The sequence below is a fragment of the Sus scrofa genome, chromosome 1, assembly GCF_000003025.6.
Source record: "Sus scrofa isolate TJ Tabasco breed Duroc chromosome 1, Sscrofa11.1, whole genome shotgun sequence".
NCBI lineage: Eukaryota > Metazoa > Chordata > Mammalia > Artiodactyla > Suidae > Sus > Sus scrofa.
The window spans coordinates 26,300,845-26,317,470 of NC_010443.5; the positions used below are offsets into that span (position 1 = coordinate 26,300,845).

Consider the following 16,626-nt stretch of genomic DNA (forward strand, 5'->3'; position numbering starts at 1 on the left):
AGGAAGTGCCCACCTCTGCCGGGGAGGGTCAGGGACCCGCTCCCGGGTTCGGTACACGCATCCAAAAGGAGTGCGGCAATGACCCAGGTGCAATTTGAATACCCATCTCAAAGGGCTCGAAACTTAAATACAGTACAGTTGAAAATCAGACCATGATTCCACTTTTGGGATTAAGTGTTTAGCTGATATGGCTCAGATTAAAATGTGTACACGTTGAAGCGCTGAGAAGAAAAGCGTTGGGTGGGAAAAGGACACAAGTAAGGGGAAAACGAGGCTGTGCGGCCGCTGGCCTTAGCTCCCCGCAGCTCCAGGGCAGGGTTAACTCACCCACCCGGTGTAACCCGAGCCCGGCCCCGCCTCCCCCGCGCGCGCCTGGGCCGGCCGGGCAGGTCGGGGCGGCGCGCTCTGAGTCACCGGAATCTAGGTGGGGCCGGCGCCGCGCCCCCGCGGCCAGCCGGGAGTCGCGTCCTCCCGGAGCCGCCTCCCCGCGGCTTCTTCCCTTTTGTCGCGCTCCCCGCGCTCCGGGGCCACTCTCTGCCTGCATCCGAGCCACGCGCGTTCCTCTCCTCCGCGCCACCACCGTCGAGATGCTGCGCTGCGGCCTGGCCTGCGAGCGCTGCAGGTGGATCCTGCCCCTGCTGCTGCTCAGCGCCATTGCCTTCGACATTATCGCGCTGGCCGGCCGCGGCTGGCTGCAGTCAAGCGACCATGTCCAGACGTCCTCGCTGTGGTGGAAGTGTTCTCAGGAGGGCGGCGGCAGCGGGTCCTACGAGGAAGGCTGCCAGAGTCTCATGGATTACGGTGAGTGCCGCCGCCTCCGGGAAGTCCTCCTGGCTGCCGCTGGGGAAGCGCCAGCGCCTTAGGAGTGCGCGGCCTGCGAAAGCCGCCCCAGGAGAAGGGACTAAACAGAGTCGGGTTCATGGCCGATTCGACAGAAATCTCTTTAGAGTTTAGGTTCATCATCCGACCCGAACAAAATAAAGCCTTGAGTGATCAAGGCTCGACACTGGAAGAAAACAGCCCTTGTTCAAACTATGTTTTTTTCGTAGGATTTGTGGGTACAGAGGAAAAAAAAAAAGATTTCAGCCATTTGAAAAGAGTTTGAGTAGACGTAATGAACAAAGTATACTTTTCTTGGAGATCTACTGAAATTTCTTCCCATTCAGCCTCCTCTGGTTCTTTTTTCATCATTAAAATTTAAGTATTCAAAACGCGTACCTTCCCTAATATTGCTATAATATTCGTTTAACTTGAACTAAGAGAAAGCTGCTCGTCCTTTGAAAAAGCCTTTTCGGTTAAAGTTTTAGCAGTGATAATTTCAGCAGTTATGCAGTGTTTAACGCCTCAGGGTAGTTCTCATTAGGGAGTGTCTTTTTGGTTGAAACCCGGCCTTGCTGTTTAGAAAACTTTATTGTAATCTGATTTGAAAATCTAAAAAGCAAACGTAGCTTCTACGCCAGCGAAATGAAGCAGAGTTGATAAATTTGATCTGTTGCAGAGTGTTATTTTTCCAGCGTGGAGGAAGCCTCAGTGCCTAAGTTGTTAGTAGAAGTGGCTGGAGAGGAGCTTGCTCTGGTCTGTGGCCACCTCCTGCTCCCTGGGGGTTGGGAAGAACAGCTGGGGGGTCCATAGTGATTCGCGACGTGTGGGGGTGGGGGTGGGGTTGGGGCGGGGGGTAGTTTAAGGAAGAGCCGTAATCGGAAGCTTGAAGCCCCCTACTGCTGAATGGGGCCTTACCACCTGAGTTTAACAGTGTTGAACCGACAAAGAAGGGGACCTTGCTTTCTTCCTTTCTCTGCTAGGACCTTTTGACTTGCCCCTCACCCCCGGAAGTGGCCCAGGGCTTCGAACCAAACTCTATTTGTGGGGCCCAGTACCGGGGGCTTGGTGCTTTATTTTATCCACTGTGGAATTATTTGGAAGTTCGCACAAGGAATTTTCCCCCCAAAGGAGGCAAAGTATAAGGAGTAAATGGGATTCCTAGTTTACTTAAAGTCTGTTTTCCCTCTCTTAAAACCCAAACATCATGCATGACAGGGTTTGTGTTACCCCAAGGCTTTTAGGTTTTTGAAGGGAATTCCTTTGAAATACTGTTTCTATCTTCAGGTTAAAATGCATTGGAGTTCAGTATCTTGTATGGGACTTCATAGGCCTGCTTAAAATAAGTGTGGTTTTAAACAGACTTTGATAATCATATCTCACTGCAAAGACTAATATAATATAGATTCAAAGACTATTTAGCGATCCTCAGCATATGAATTAGGAAGGTTAGTGCCCTGCCGGAGGGGAGAGGGATGCAGGCAGAACCTCCATCAGCACTTTTGCTGGGACATGATCTGGCCTGCAAGGCTCTGGCTGTGACCACAGCCCTCTTGGGAAACACACACAATGCAGTTTCTATTTTTCTTGAGGTGCAGGATGAACTCACCTTCCAAGGGTGTGGCTCTTCCAACCTCAGGCTGATAGAGTGCTTTGTATATAGAAGGGAGTAGGCAGGTTTTTTTTTCTCAGTTTAATTTTTTAATTAGACAGGAGTCTAAAGCCTTAACTTTTTTTTTAATTGTAAAGAAAACACGGATCCAGCATATAGTTGATGTTTCAGTTTGATATAGAAATTAGTCTTTTCCAAAGTTTGGTTTGCCAGGTAAATCTCCAGGAATCTAGGACTACCTTTCTGATTTTCATAAATGGGTGGTGGCCTTTGCATTGCAATTTAGTTATTCCTGTGACCTTTACAAAGATAATCAAGTGCGAATTATGTGCTAGACATGGCTTTTGCTCAAGCCCTAGAGTCAGATCGTGAACCTCGCAGTCACTGTCATTAGGTGACCGTGGGAAGAAGAAAATGGCCATGAACTCAGCAGCAGCGGTCCATTCCAGGCTCTTAAAGTCAGAGATGAGGTGGAGTGGTTATTACACTTCTGCTCTGTCTCCTGCCCTGGACTCGTGGCTACTTTTGCCTCTACAGGTGTAGAAATTGTGTGTTCCTACACCATGGAACGATTATCTAGGCGTCTCTGAACTCTTGAGATTTTCAGATAGCTTCAGTTAGGTCTTGCCGAAAACAGTACCTTCACATGAGGTCATACTTTATCTCAGAGCAGTTGACACATACTCCCACGTATATACAGACACAACAAGGAGTAAGGTGGATGACTCTAATTAAAATTATATCTCAATATAGAGAATTAAGTGTGACTCTAATTAAAATTATATCTCAATATAGAGAATTAAGTGTATATATCCACTTTTTAAAAACTTCCTCTATGTACTAGAAAATAAACCTTGCGATTTACCATTGTAACTATGAAGAAAGTATACCTTTTGATTACAAAGTGCTCTGCTCTCTTTTATTACCTGATATTTATGATATTAATATGTTCATTTTGGTATCAAAGACATAGGTAGTTTACTCCTGGCAGGTACTGGCGATAATGCTCAATAATATCAATGTTTTTAATAAAGATAACTAGTTCCTTAGAATTATGTAAAAAGCAGAATGTTATATTCTTCGCTGTTGTTAACAGTTTTTTTTTAAAGAATTTCAGATTACCATATCACCTCATTTTCCTCATCAATGAGCCAAATTATACACTGAATATTTCCTTTTACATAATCGTAACAACTGAATAAATACAAATACTTGTTTGAATTAAAAAAAAATCATGGTTTCCATTTCTCAAAACAGGAAAAGAAAAATCTACATTTAAACACTAAAATGATCATGCAAATTTCATGTATAAATAAAATGCAAAATTAAATCTGAATCCATGCTCTCACATACCATTTGTGTACTGCCGGCACTTTCTTTTCCAGTTTTAGGAAAGTGTACCTCAAGAGGATATTTTCAGCATCAGGGATGTAGATTTCAAGTCCTAAGCAAGCTCTGACTCAGGGTGGAGACGAATGGAAATAAGTTTGTGGATAAATTACTGGGATAAGAGAGATGAATTTCTGCTCCAGGAAAGACAGTGGGGATCAGAGAGGCGGCCTTGGAGAGCCTTTGCCTTAGATCTCAGCTCACAAGTACTCATTTTTACCATAGCAGGCACTGAATGTTTTCTTGCATAAAATCAGCCTTGGATACGTCAAAGAATCAGATTATTATATGAAATACTTTTAGATCATCTAGCCCTGTGGTTCTTAAATGCACAGGAAAGGAGAAGGATAAGTACAAAGTTAGTAGGTTTACATGAGGCTAAATTCAATTTAAAGGATTTCATTTTGGGATTACGTTCTTGTGGCCTTTTGGGGGGGCAGGGTGAGGTATTCATATATTCTTATTTTATGAAATTGGGCGTTAGTAGATAGATGAATCTTTGCAGGCATGTGTTCACATTCTTACACAGTAAAACAAAAAGTTGGCCCCTCAACTGATTTTCATAATAAATATATATATTTTGATTTATAAAGTATAGAAGTCTCTGCACCAGTGATCTTGCCCAGTTTACTCCACATTTGCTGTGCTTAGCAGTAACCACAGGAGAGCCTCAGATCCTTTTTTTAGTGACATCACTTGTCTTTTCTCCCTGTAAAGGGGCACAGACTCCTAGGCCATTAGAGTTAGGAGGGCTTAGAGCACACCCACTCAAGCTTTCTCCAAAGCCGACCCATCAACATCACCCATGACTGATCTAAGCTTCTTCTCTTTGTTTTTTTGTTTTTTTTTTTTGCTTTTTAGGGCTGCACCTGGGGCATATGGAGCTTCCCAGGCTAAGGGTCAAATTGGAGCTACAACTGCCAGCCACAGCCACAGCCACAGCCATGCAGGATCCGAGGCACATCTGTGACCTATACCACAGCTCACCACAATGCCCAATCCTTAACCCACTGAGTGAGGTCAGGGATTGAACCTGCAACCTCATGGTTCCTAGTAGGATTTGTTTCCGCTGTGCCACGACGGAAACTCCTAAGCTTCTAATCTTTGTTCAGCAACTTAAATTTGTTCTCTTTATGATGCTGTTTGTTTAAAAGTACAAACATCAAATGCTATCACTGACATGGAGTCTGAAAAAAGGACACAATGGAATTCTTTGCAGAACAGATACTGACTCACAGACTTTGAAAAGCTTATGGTTTCCCCAGGAGACAGTTTGGGGGGTGGTGGGATGCACTGGGGTTGTGGGATGGAAATCCTATAAAATTGGACTGGGATGATCATTGTACAACTATAAATGTAATAAATTCATGGAGTAATAAAAAAAAAATAAATAAAAGTACCTCTCTGACACGGCAGGGCTGAAAAGTACTTCTTTGTAAATTCGTCTTTCCAGCCTTCCTCCAGGGGGCAGACTTTCAAACATTTGAGGGTCGATCCCCGATTTGATGCTGGTTATGTTGTCTGAGTTCACATACAATTCCCTGTACTTCCGCATCTTCCTGTGTAGTCTGGTTTCCCCACTCGGACTTTACAAGACCATAAAGGGGTAGAATATCACTGTTCTGTAAAAACCAAGGGGAAGGAGTTATCATCTGGCTCAGTTTCAGGAGAAAATGTAGAGCATGTGAAGAATCTCACACCTACTGTGGCATCTCTCCCCAGCGACCCTGCCATCCTTCTCCCTTTGCGCCCATCTTTGCCTGCCTTCCAAAAGTTCTGCAGAGTTGCTTCTAACTATATCCGATTTTTTTTGGAGGCCTGTCACGAGTCATCCTCTAGATATTTGCTGCAAATGTGTTGTGGACCAGCAGCATGAGCGTTATCTGGGAAGGTCCTGGACACTCAGGGTCTAGGGCCCCACCTACTGAGTTGGAATCTGTATTTTAACAAGGTCACCACCGGGTGATTCATAAGCACATTTTTTTTTTTGGTCTTTTTTTTTTTTTTTTTTTTTTTTTTTTGCTATTTCTTGGGCCGCTCCCGCGGCATATGGAGGTTCCCAGGCTAGGGGTCGAATCGGAGCTGTAGCCACCGGCCTACGCCAGAGCCACAGCAACGCGGGATCCGAGCCGCGTCTGCAGCCTACACCACAGCTCACGGCAACGCCGGATCGTTAACCCACTGAGCAAGGACAGGGACCGAACCCGCAACCTCATGGTTCCTAGTCGGATTCGTTAACCACTGCGCCAAGACGGGAACTCCCATAAGTACATTTATGTTTCAGAAACTCTAGCCTATATTGCAGCAGGTCACTTCCTCATTGAATATGCAACAGTCTTTTTGAATATATCATCCACCCATGCTGACGTTTATTTGTAGATAGCATCTTTTTAAAAAATTTTTCCAATTATGGGCTTATCCAGTTTTCAGTTCTGCTTGTGGATGACATAAGAATGCTATAGATACTATAGGAAGAAATCTGACACAATCTCAGAATCACTAGGTGGGGCTTTCTGTATTGTTAATAGATGAGTCCTTTGTTCTGGGAAGGGACCGTACTTTTAGTTGGGTGACAGTTTGGTGTCTGCAGGGCACTGAGTAAGGGGCTGAGCCACAGACTGTTTTGGTTAATGTTTGGTACCCACGTGTAAAACTGTTGAAGAATGCAGCAAGTCCATTAAAAGAAATACTAATTTGGGGTGAAAGATTACAGTCTCCAAAATATCATCCACAATATTAGTCATGGTCTTCCTATCTTAAAATAAAAGTATTTTTTTTCTTTTTCCAAGCTTAAGTTTGATTTATGGTTTCTAGCTTGATATTCAAGGTATTTATTTATTTTTACTCTTTTTTTCCTATCAGTTGATCTTACTGATCTTTCTTAGCTATATTTGCCTTGTAACTTTGGGTTTTTGTATGTAATCTCTGGAAAAAAAAGTTAGAGTGTTCTTCCTCGTACAGAAAACTTAAAAAAATGTTTCCTAGGAAAAACTCAGAGTTTCATTAGTGGCCAGTGAATGGCTTCTGTATTGCTGATGTAATGTTGAATCTTTGCAAGTGATGGTAAAATTAGATAAGCCTTTCTTCATCTAAATGGATCTTTAATGAATCTTATTTAAAAGTGGATTTATAATGTTGCTGGTTTCTTTGATAACATGGATTTCTCCATGTGGTACTTAGAAAATAAACTTATGACAGAATACATTTTATATATATATATATAATTATAGAATACATTATATATATAATTATAAAAATATATATATGCAAGACATCAAATTTAGCTTCCCTTAAGGGAACAAAAAAGACAAACAAAACATTCCTATATAGAAACTTGGTTTATCTGGAGTATAGCATGCTTTTGTGGTTTAATTCAGAGAAAGGTAATTGACAATGAGAAGCTTCCCCCACTCCCCTATACACACACACTCACACACACACATTCTGCTCGTTTGAATTTAATGATTATATTTAATTGAATTTAATGATTGGCAGTAGCATGAAAAAAATCTTTAGAATTGAGACTACAGTTGACAGTGTGTCACATATTGAAAGTTACATGCTTCTTTTTTGACAATGCTATGGCTGTTTTTATAAGGAGATCAGTCATCTTAGTTCTTACATTTTAGTATGGATGTAAGAAATACCAGTAAAATAAAGATTAGGAAAGGCCATAGAAGTTAGTGTTAAAATATTAATGAAGGACAGACGGAATAGGTGAAGATGGACTGTCCCTTTGAAGAACTGAGGATCATCTGTTGAATCATGAAAGAAAGAGCTTTAGGGTAAGTTTTAGAAATTGATGTTTTTCCATTGGGCTTGGTAAGTAGGGTCTAATTTAGAACAAAGTATAATATAAAAATATAGGCAGTTCCCAAAGGGTTGGATAAATTTGTAGATATAGACTCATCCTGGGTAATTAAGGGAGACCAAAGGTACTTAGCATATAGGCTTAGTTTTTCAAAATGTATGTCATGGAGAAATGCCATGTTGTAAGTCTTCCTGGCTGTTGGTCTCCATCTCAGGCAGAATATTAAGCTGGGAGGACCCTGTTCAGACCTGGTAGAATCCATCTCATCATCTTACAACAAAGTAGTCATTGCCATGTGACAAATGTTATCCATCAGTCAGAACCTTCAAAACCATGTCACGGTTTCTCTCTTAAATGATAGTTAAATGATTCAATTTGGGTGTTTCCATGCTGCAAGGAACAGGTTTAACATGTTCTACTTACAAGGCACCCTTTCTCCAGACAAAGTGTTGCTTAATTTTGATTTCCTTTAGACTCAGCATTTTAAATAAGCAAGATGCTGATTAAGTTGATTTAACATAGCATAGGACAAGTTCTTTAAATGATCTTTTTTCATTTACATACTTCTGTTGGTTTTAGGTTAGATGAATTGGCTTTTTTTTTTTTTTTTTTTTTCCAGCCATGCCCACAGCATGTGGAATCTCCCAGGCCAGGGATTGATCCCATGCCACAGCAGCTACCCAAGATGCTATAGTGGCAGTTCTGGATCCTTAACCCACTTGGACACAAGAGAACTCTGGCTTACTATTTCATTCAATTCCTTTCAAGTACTTGAAATTACACCTCAGCTGTAATGTCAGAGGAAATGGTAGTAGCACTAATCTAACTTTGTATTAATCTTCCTCAAATAAACAGGTAAAAGGATTGATACCACTCTTTATGGCAACATCATACATAATTCATTCAGCTATACTTTTAAAACATTAATCTGTGATTGACAGATTTTGATTACAAATATGCTCCTTCTTAGGATGGTTTTCCTGTTTTTATTGAAAATTCACATTCTGCTATACAATTGATTTTCATTATGTTTGCATTCCTCTGCATGCTTATACAGCTATATTGCCTTTTCATTGAAGAGTTTCAAACCTGTGAACTCAAAAAAAAAATCAATGTCTGCTTATTTGAATTTAATGATTTTATATTTAATTGAATCTAATGATTGGCAGTAGCCATAAAAACCTATAGACTATAGTGATGGTGGATCGCATACTGAAAAGCATATTCTTCTTTTTGGCAATGCTGCATCTGTTTTTCATCTTTTTTTTTTTTTTTGTCTTTTTGCCTTTTTTCTAGGGCTGCTCCCACAGCATATAAAGGTTCCCAGGTTAGGGGTCTAATACGGAGTTGTAGCCACCGGACTACACCAGAGCCACAGCAACTCGGGATCCAAGCTGCGTCTGCCACCTACACCACAGCTCATGGCAACGCCAGATCCTTAACCCACTGAGCAAGGCCAGGGATTGAACCCCAAACCTCATGGTTCCTAGTCGGATTCATTAACCACTGTGCCACGACGGGAACTCCATTCATCTATTTTTATAAAGGGATTAATCATCTATCTTAGTAGTTCTCAAACTTTAGTATAAATGTAAGAAATACTAGTAAAAGGCAGATTCCTGGGCATTACCTTTCCAGCTTGGATTCAACATGTCTGGAGTGATGCGTAAGAATCTGTATTTTTTATAAGCATCACTGATGACTTTGAGCCAGTGGTCTGTGGGCTAGACTTTGAGATGATCTGATTAATTAATGTTCTTTTCAATGCATGGTCTTCTTCGGAAAGTTACCTTACTCAAAGAATAAGGCGAAAGTGAGGAAAAGGGACTTAGTTTCCTATTTTGGCTCTATCCGTGTCTATTTTAAAAGAAACATTTCTATTTTACCTTGGTCCTAAAATCTCACTGATCTCACAGGAAGAGCAAGGCTTGGAGGAAAGTAATACAAATTATAAATATAAAACCAGGTCCACTCATGGCCTGTCACACCCCCATCCTGACCAGTGCCAATAAAGGGTAATTTGTATAAAAACATAAGATTTGAGCAGGTTAAAAAAAAACAAAACTGAGCATGTTTCTTCTTAATTTACCTGTATGCCCCTGTTATTCATAAATCTAGAGGAAAATGTGGAAGGAGGATGGGGGGCTGGAGAAGGGAACAGGGGCACTGGATTAAGTTTGTCTCTAATAGTTGAAGCTGTAACTATGCAGTGGAGAACTGAGTGACAGTGTAAAACCTTGCGAGCGTGGAATAAAATGAAAACTTGAGGTGCTGGAGAAAGGCATAGCCATACATGAGAACGTTTTTGAACACTGAGAGCTGGAGAATTAATAGCTCTGTAACTTTTCACGCGAGCGTTCTCATCCTCATAATAAACTTGAAATAAGGCATGTTAGCCTTGGTTAAGGCTGACGTGTGCAGCCTGACAGTGGCTGATAGGCGGTCGAAGCAGGGTATAAACCAGGTCCAGCTGGCTCCCAAGCCCTTGTTCTTTCTGCTGGCCCTTGTCTTTGTGTAACATTGACCAGTCCAAGAACCAAAAATTAAGCAAGGATGTGTTTGCCAGCTGAGCTGTGTCAGAGGAGGGTAAAACCATCTCTAACACAACTCTCCTTTTCAAATGCAAGCAAGAGAATTGGTTAGGAGTGCCTGGTCATCCATTAAGGAATGAGTGGATAAATATAACGTGGGCTGTCCATACAAGAGGATAATTATTGGTCATAAAAAGCAATGAAGTCCTAATCCATGCTGCTACGACACGGGTGAACCTTGAAACATGCGAAGTGAAAGCATAAGACAGTCACAAGGGCCACATTGTATATAAATAATTCCATGTATATGAAATGTCCAGAATAAACAAATTTACAGAGACAGAAAGTAGATTAGTGGTTGCTGGAAGCTGAAGGAAGGAGGTGACTGTTAATGGTCATGGGGTTTTTTTGGGGGGAATGCTGAAAATTTTGGTATTGTAAGTGGTGATGGTTATACAACCTTGTGACTATAGTGAAAACTAGCGAACTGTGTGCTTTAAATGAATGCGTTTTCTAGTATTAAATTATGTCTAAAAAAAGTCACGTTCTAGATTCAGACAGGCTGGAAGTCATATCAGCTTGCCAGCTGTGTAGCTCTGGGCAGGTTATTTGAACTCTCAAAGCCCTACTATCACTTCACTTCTAAAATAGAACTGACAACAGAATATGAACCTTAAAAAGTTATTGTGAGGATTCAGGGAGCTAAGGCTTGGAAGGTTCTTAGCCCCGCACCTGTCTCAGAGCTATTACTCCATGCGTGTCAATTACTGCCTTGGAGAGGTTGGTGGGAAGAGATTTACAAATCAGTGCAGGTTGAACAATTAGAATTATTGGCTGGAATCCTTCGCTTGGGAGTCATGGCTCTTCTGTTCCCAACGGGCAGAGCAGCGTGACCCAGAGCTGGAGCTACCCTTAGAGATCTTCAAACCTGGAACTCAGTTCCCACTTCATCCTGATTGTTTTTAGGGCTCGTGTCAGTAATTGAGAAATCTTTTTTCCTTTTTATGGCTGCACGTGCATCATATGGAAGTTCCTGGGCTGGGGTGAAAGGTGCCATCTTGTGGCAATGCTGGATCCTTAACCCACTGAGACAAGCCAGGGAGTGAACCCACATCATCATGGTGACAACATTGTGTCCTTAACCTGCTGAGCCACAGTGGGAACTCTAGTTTAATGAGATTTAACTTTCATTTGGCAAATATAAACATTTTCCCCCAAGCTGAGGAGATAAGGCATTACTTTCTATCAGTATAATAATGTCCTACCCTGGAGTTCCCTCTTGGCTCAGTGGTTAACGAATCTGACTAGCAACCATGAGGTTGCAGGTTTGGTCCCTGGCCTTGCTCAGTGGATTAAGGATCCGGCGTTGCTGTGAGCTGTGGTGTGGGTCACAGATGCAACTCGGATCCTGCGTTGCTGTGGCTGTCGTGTAGGCTGGTGGCTGCAGCTCCCACTAGACTGCTAGCCTGGGAACCTCCATATGCCACGGGTGCGGCCCTAGAAAAGACAAAAAGACAAAAAAAAAAAAAAAAAAAAGTCCTACCTATGAATTGCTTATTCTTCCCTTAAAATATGGAGATGCTTTAAGTCTTAAGTATCATCAAAAGAAAAACTGTCCTTCCACCCAAATATAAGTAGTGAAAAGGAAAGAAACTTCTATTGATGCTTTGATAAGTTGTTTTTAAAGTTGGCATGTCCGTCTTATTTTAATTGCTGTTTCTTTTTCCTTGCAGCCTGGGGAAGGGCAGCCGCTGCCATGCTCTTCTGTGGCTTTATCATCCTGGTGATCTGTTTCATCCTCTCCTTCTTTGCCCTCTGTGGACCCCAAATGCTTGTCTTCCTGCGAGTGATCGGAGGCCTCCTGGCCCTGGCTGGTAAGACTGTGTGTCTGCAATTCTTGTGTTTGTTTGTTTGTTTCCTGTGGTATGCAGAGGTTTGATGTGAGATCTGCATTCTCAGACCAGGGATTGAACCCAGCTGTAGCAGTGAAAGTGCCAAATCTTAGCCACTAGACCACCAGGACACTCCCAGCGATTCTTTATTCCTATCTGCAGTAGACGTCATATGGTCATGTCCAATCCACAAAGAAGATCCCGGGCAATACCGTTCCTGATCTGTTCTCAGAAAATGTGTTCCCAAAGGCAGAAGTGAGAGAGGAGAGATGTGTTTTAAGATCTGGATCCCTTTCCTCCTTTGCCTCAGGTAGTGTTGGAGACCCCCCCCCCCATCCAAGTGAGGAAGGTTGTCAGTCTACCTGCTGCTGTCTCTCGTAGATGACCCCATGTCCATGACACCCCTGCCCCAAGAGACTCTTGGAATAATATTTTATTTCATTTTATTTATTTATTTATTTATTTATATTTTTGTCTTTTTTGGGCTGCACCTGCAGCTTGTGGAGGTTCCCAGACTAGGGGTCCAATCGGAGCTGTAGCCGCTGGCCTACGCCAGAGCCACAGCAACGCGGGATCTGAGCCACGTCTGCGACCTACACCACAGCTCGTGGCAATGCCAGATCCCCAACCCACTGAGCGAGGCCAGGGATCGAACCTGAAACCTCATGTTCCTAGTTGGATTCGTTTCTGCTGCGCCACGATGGGAACTCCTGAAATAATATTTTAAAATCAGAAATGCCTAGGAATCACAAAACATATGAAGAATGTTGAATCCCATCTCCATTTTTATTTGGTATTTTGTAGTTCAAATTTATCAGATCTTATCAAAGAAATAATTTGATATAGCTTCCTATCGTGTCTTAGAAGACGAGGTGGATGCCTATATAAATCACTACTAGGACATTAAAACATTCATTGAAAAATCCTTGTAAATATCATAGGACCCATCAGTTTCACTTCCAGATATATATACACAGAACGAAAAGCAGGGATTTGAGCAGATATTTGTATACCATGTTCGTAGCAGCATTATTCACAACAGCCGAAAGGAGGAAACAACCTGTCTTCATCGACAGACAAATAGCTAAATAAAATGTAGTGTACACATACAATGGAATATTATTCAGCCATAAAAAGGAGTAAAGTTTTAACATATCCTACAACATGGATGGACCCTGAAAACATTATGCTGAGATAAGGCGGTCACAAAAGGACAAGCATTTTATGATCATACAATCATACTATCATATGAAGTACCCGGAATAAGCAAATTCACAGGGACAGAAAGTATATTAGAGGTTACCAGTGGTAATTTAATGGGATACATATTACAGATGTTGATAAAGTTTTAGGTATAGATAGTGGTGATGGTTACACAGCTAATGCCACTGAATTATACCCTTAGCAAGTGGTTAAAATGATAAATACTGTGTTGTGTATATTTTGCCACAGTTAAAACAAAAATCCTAGTGAGACTCTTTTGACCACCTTGGCATTAAAATATTAAGATCTAGTGATTGCCATCTATAACTGAAAGGGTTGTAGGAGTTGTTATAAAGAAAAGTCCTTCTGGTGAGTTTCAATAGATAAACAGCTGAACAGTCCTGCTTAATCCTGGGTTCTCATTTTATAATTTAATTCTCCTCTTCTCCTTCAGAGTTTGACAAGTAGAATGGTCAGTGTTTAATGGAAACATAAAAAGCCTAGAAATCGCAATACATGTTTAGGGGTAATGATGTTGAATAAGGCCTACCTGGTTTATAAGGTGTAATTCACAGCAATGATGATTTTTAATTTGATGTGTATATATTATTGGGTTAACATCAGAAAAATTGAGCACTGATACATTTTAGATTTTATAGAAATTGATCCAAACCATTATAAGAACTTCATGTGGGATGAACCCAAATGGGTAAATAACAAATACTTTTACTAGGCATATGAGAGAAGGGTTACTTTCGTGTCTTACACAGTAATTTGCAGTAAATGACGAACTTAACTAGTCAGAGTTTGTCATTTAAAGTAGATAAGAAGCAGACAAATATTTAAGATCTGCACTGAGACTTCCCTTCATATATTGTCAAAGAACATTTCTTTTTGGCTGTGCCCAGAGCATGTGGGAAGTTCCCAGGCCAGGGGCTGAACCTGCGCCACAGCAGTGACCCAAGCCCCTGCAGTGATAATGCTGGATCCTTAACCTGCTGTGCCACAGGGGAACTTTTTTTTTTTTTTTTTTAAAGAAGAACATTTTAAGTTGGGAAATAGCAGCAGCACATCAAGATGTGGAAACATCAAAAAACCTTTCTAGCTATTAAAAAAGGGAAAAAGGAAACAAAACTAGTTTAGGATGTGTTTGTGGAGCTGGTAGAAAAAAAGTTATGGTGAAAATAAAAGAGGCAGTGAGGGCTAAACACTCCCTGACATATCCTGGGAGCATAGCTAGCTGGCCCCTTTTTGCCAAGAGTAGCATCTGAGTGTCACAGAGCTAAAATACGATTGTACTCTTAAGTCATGGCCATCTGCACATGAAATACTATGTACAAAAATGCATAACATAGCATAGCATATGTAAACTCACTAGAGCACTATAGAATTATGCACGTTCATTGAAAAAGACTACAAAGTGGATTTATAAAAGCTCCTTTTACTTTTAAGCAATGTGAACGCTTAATGATCAGTCATTAATATTAATATAATGTAATTAATATTATATTAATGATTAATCATTGTAATAGTGTGACTCATTTCAAAGAGTTCAGAAATCTTTTGGACATATGCTTTCTTCCCATATCTTCCCTTTCACTTTTTCAAAGTGATTATTCCCCTCTTTTACTTCTATATCCCCAGCCTGGAATGCTCTCCCCACCCCGCCCTCCATCTCTGCCTTTCTGTTTATTCTTCCTTCAGACTCCCTCATTCTTTGAAAGCTTCTGGTGATTCTCCCATTGGTTGTTTGCATCACAGGTTCACTGTTTCCTTTCTTCATTCATTTACTGAATGAATATTCCAATGGTGTGTTGTTGAATGTCAATATGGCATCCTACATCTGTGTCTGTGTGTGCACACACATTGAAAATATCATCTTCTGTCTTTGGCACAGGAAATGCAAAGATGAAAAAGTAGGCTCTTCTCTGTCCTCTTGCTTTCCATCGCACCTCACAATTTGGCACGCCTTCTGTTAGTAGGTATATAATGCTTACCCAGTTGCTGTGGAGTGATGTCCTAATTTTCTGTATTTCATGTATTTAGTATTCTGCTCAGTGCCAGGTATCTCTGACACACAATATTCAGTAATCTCTTTTGGCTCATGATTAACCAGATTCCCCCAGCCCCTTTGATCAGCATTATTTAGGTGGATTTAACACTTATTTTAAGGCAAAAATGTTGTGAGAGGGGAAGTTAATCTTTACCATGCATGCATTCATTCATGCATTCATACTTTGGGACTGTTCTTTCTTCCCTTTAGCTGTGTTCCAGATCATCTCCTTGGTCATTTACCCTGTGAAGTACACCCAGACCTTCAACCTTCATGCCAACACTGCTGTCACTTACATCTATAACTGGGCCTATGGCTTCGGGTGGGCGGCCACAATTATCCTGATCGGCTGTGCCTTCTTCTTCTGTTGCCTCCCCAACTACGAAGATGACCTCCTGGGCAACGCCAAGCCCCGGTACTTCTACACATCTGCCTAAAGTGGGAAAGGAGCAGAAGAAAATCGCTGCTGCCCAGATGGAGTCCAGAGAAAAAAACTGTTTTCCCCACAATACCTTGAATACCTATTTGGGGGGCACTGTTCATGTTATTAAACTAGAGTCAAAATGCTAAAATAATATTTCTTAAATGGTGTTATAGTTTCATATTCATCTTTTATATATGTTTTGTAGTGATAAACAAGACTTACTTTGAACTAATGACCTAGTGACTAACATGCCAGCGTTTCCTTATATCTACCCATACCATGTATAATGCATTTGTAAAAGAATATGAGTATGAAATGTACCATATAATTTATAAGGTAAAAATGAGAAGGCTTCCAAAGATTTAAGTAACCCGATCAGGTTTCTGTTTTTCTCAGATGGAATGGACTGGGTCTATTCAGGACTAAGGAGAAAAGGGCGATATTGGTTAAAAAAAAAAAAAAAAAAAAAAATTCAGTGACCAAATATTCTGAAAGAAATACAAAAAATAAATATTTTTTCAAGCCTTCAGTTCTTTAAAGAAGCAAAATCATTTCCTAAATGCATATCATTTGTGCATATTTCCAAATCACATTGTGAATAATTGGTTTGGGGCTAAGCTTCCCGTGAACTTGATATGACATCTAGGAAAGTATACTTTCTTGGCCCAAGCCTGTTGCAGTAGTAACGGCCTCCTTAAGTCGTGAAATCTTAAGGTGAAGTGTTCTCCTTTAAAGTGGTTTGTAGGGTTGGGTGTGGTAAAATGCTCTAGTAGTAATTCTGTGCTGTTCGTTGTCTATATGCTCTAGACCAGAGTAGATTGGATTGAAAGATGGACTGGTCTCAGTCATCACGCCTGATGCTATGACTAGCTTGTTCAGAACAGCATTAGGA

The 16,626-nt window shown here is 41.1% G+C and overlaps 1 protein-coding gene across 1 annotated transcript; it reads left to right on the forward strand.

The window, feature by feature from the left end:
• Positions 410-16,202, forward strand: PERP (PERP, TP53 apoptosis effector). The gene is given in 3 exon segments (NM_001244825.1): positions 410-801; positions 11,896-12,036; positions 15,521-16,202. Coding segments are annotated over 3 exon segments (582 nt in total). The 5' UTR covers positions 410-587; the 3' UTR covers positions 15,748-16,202.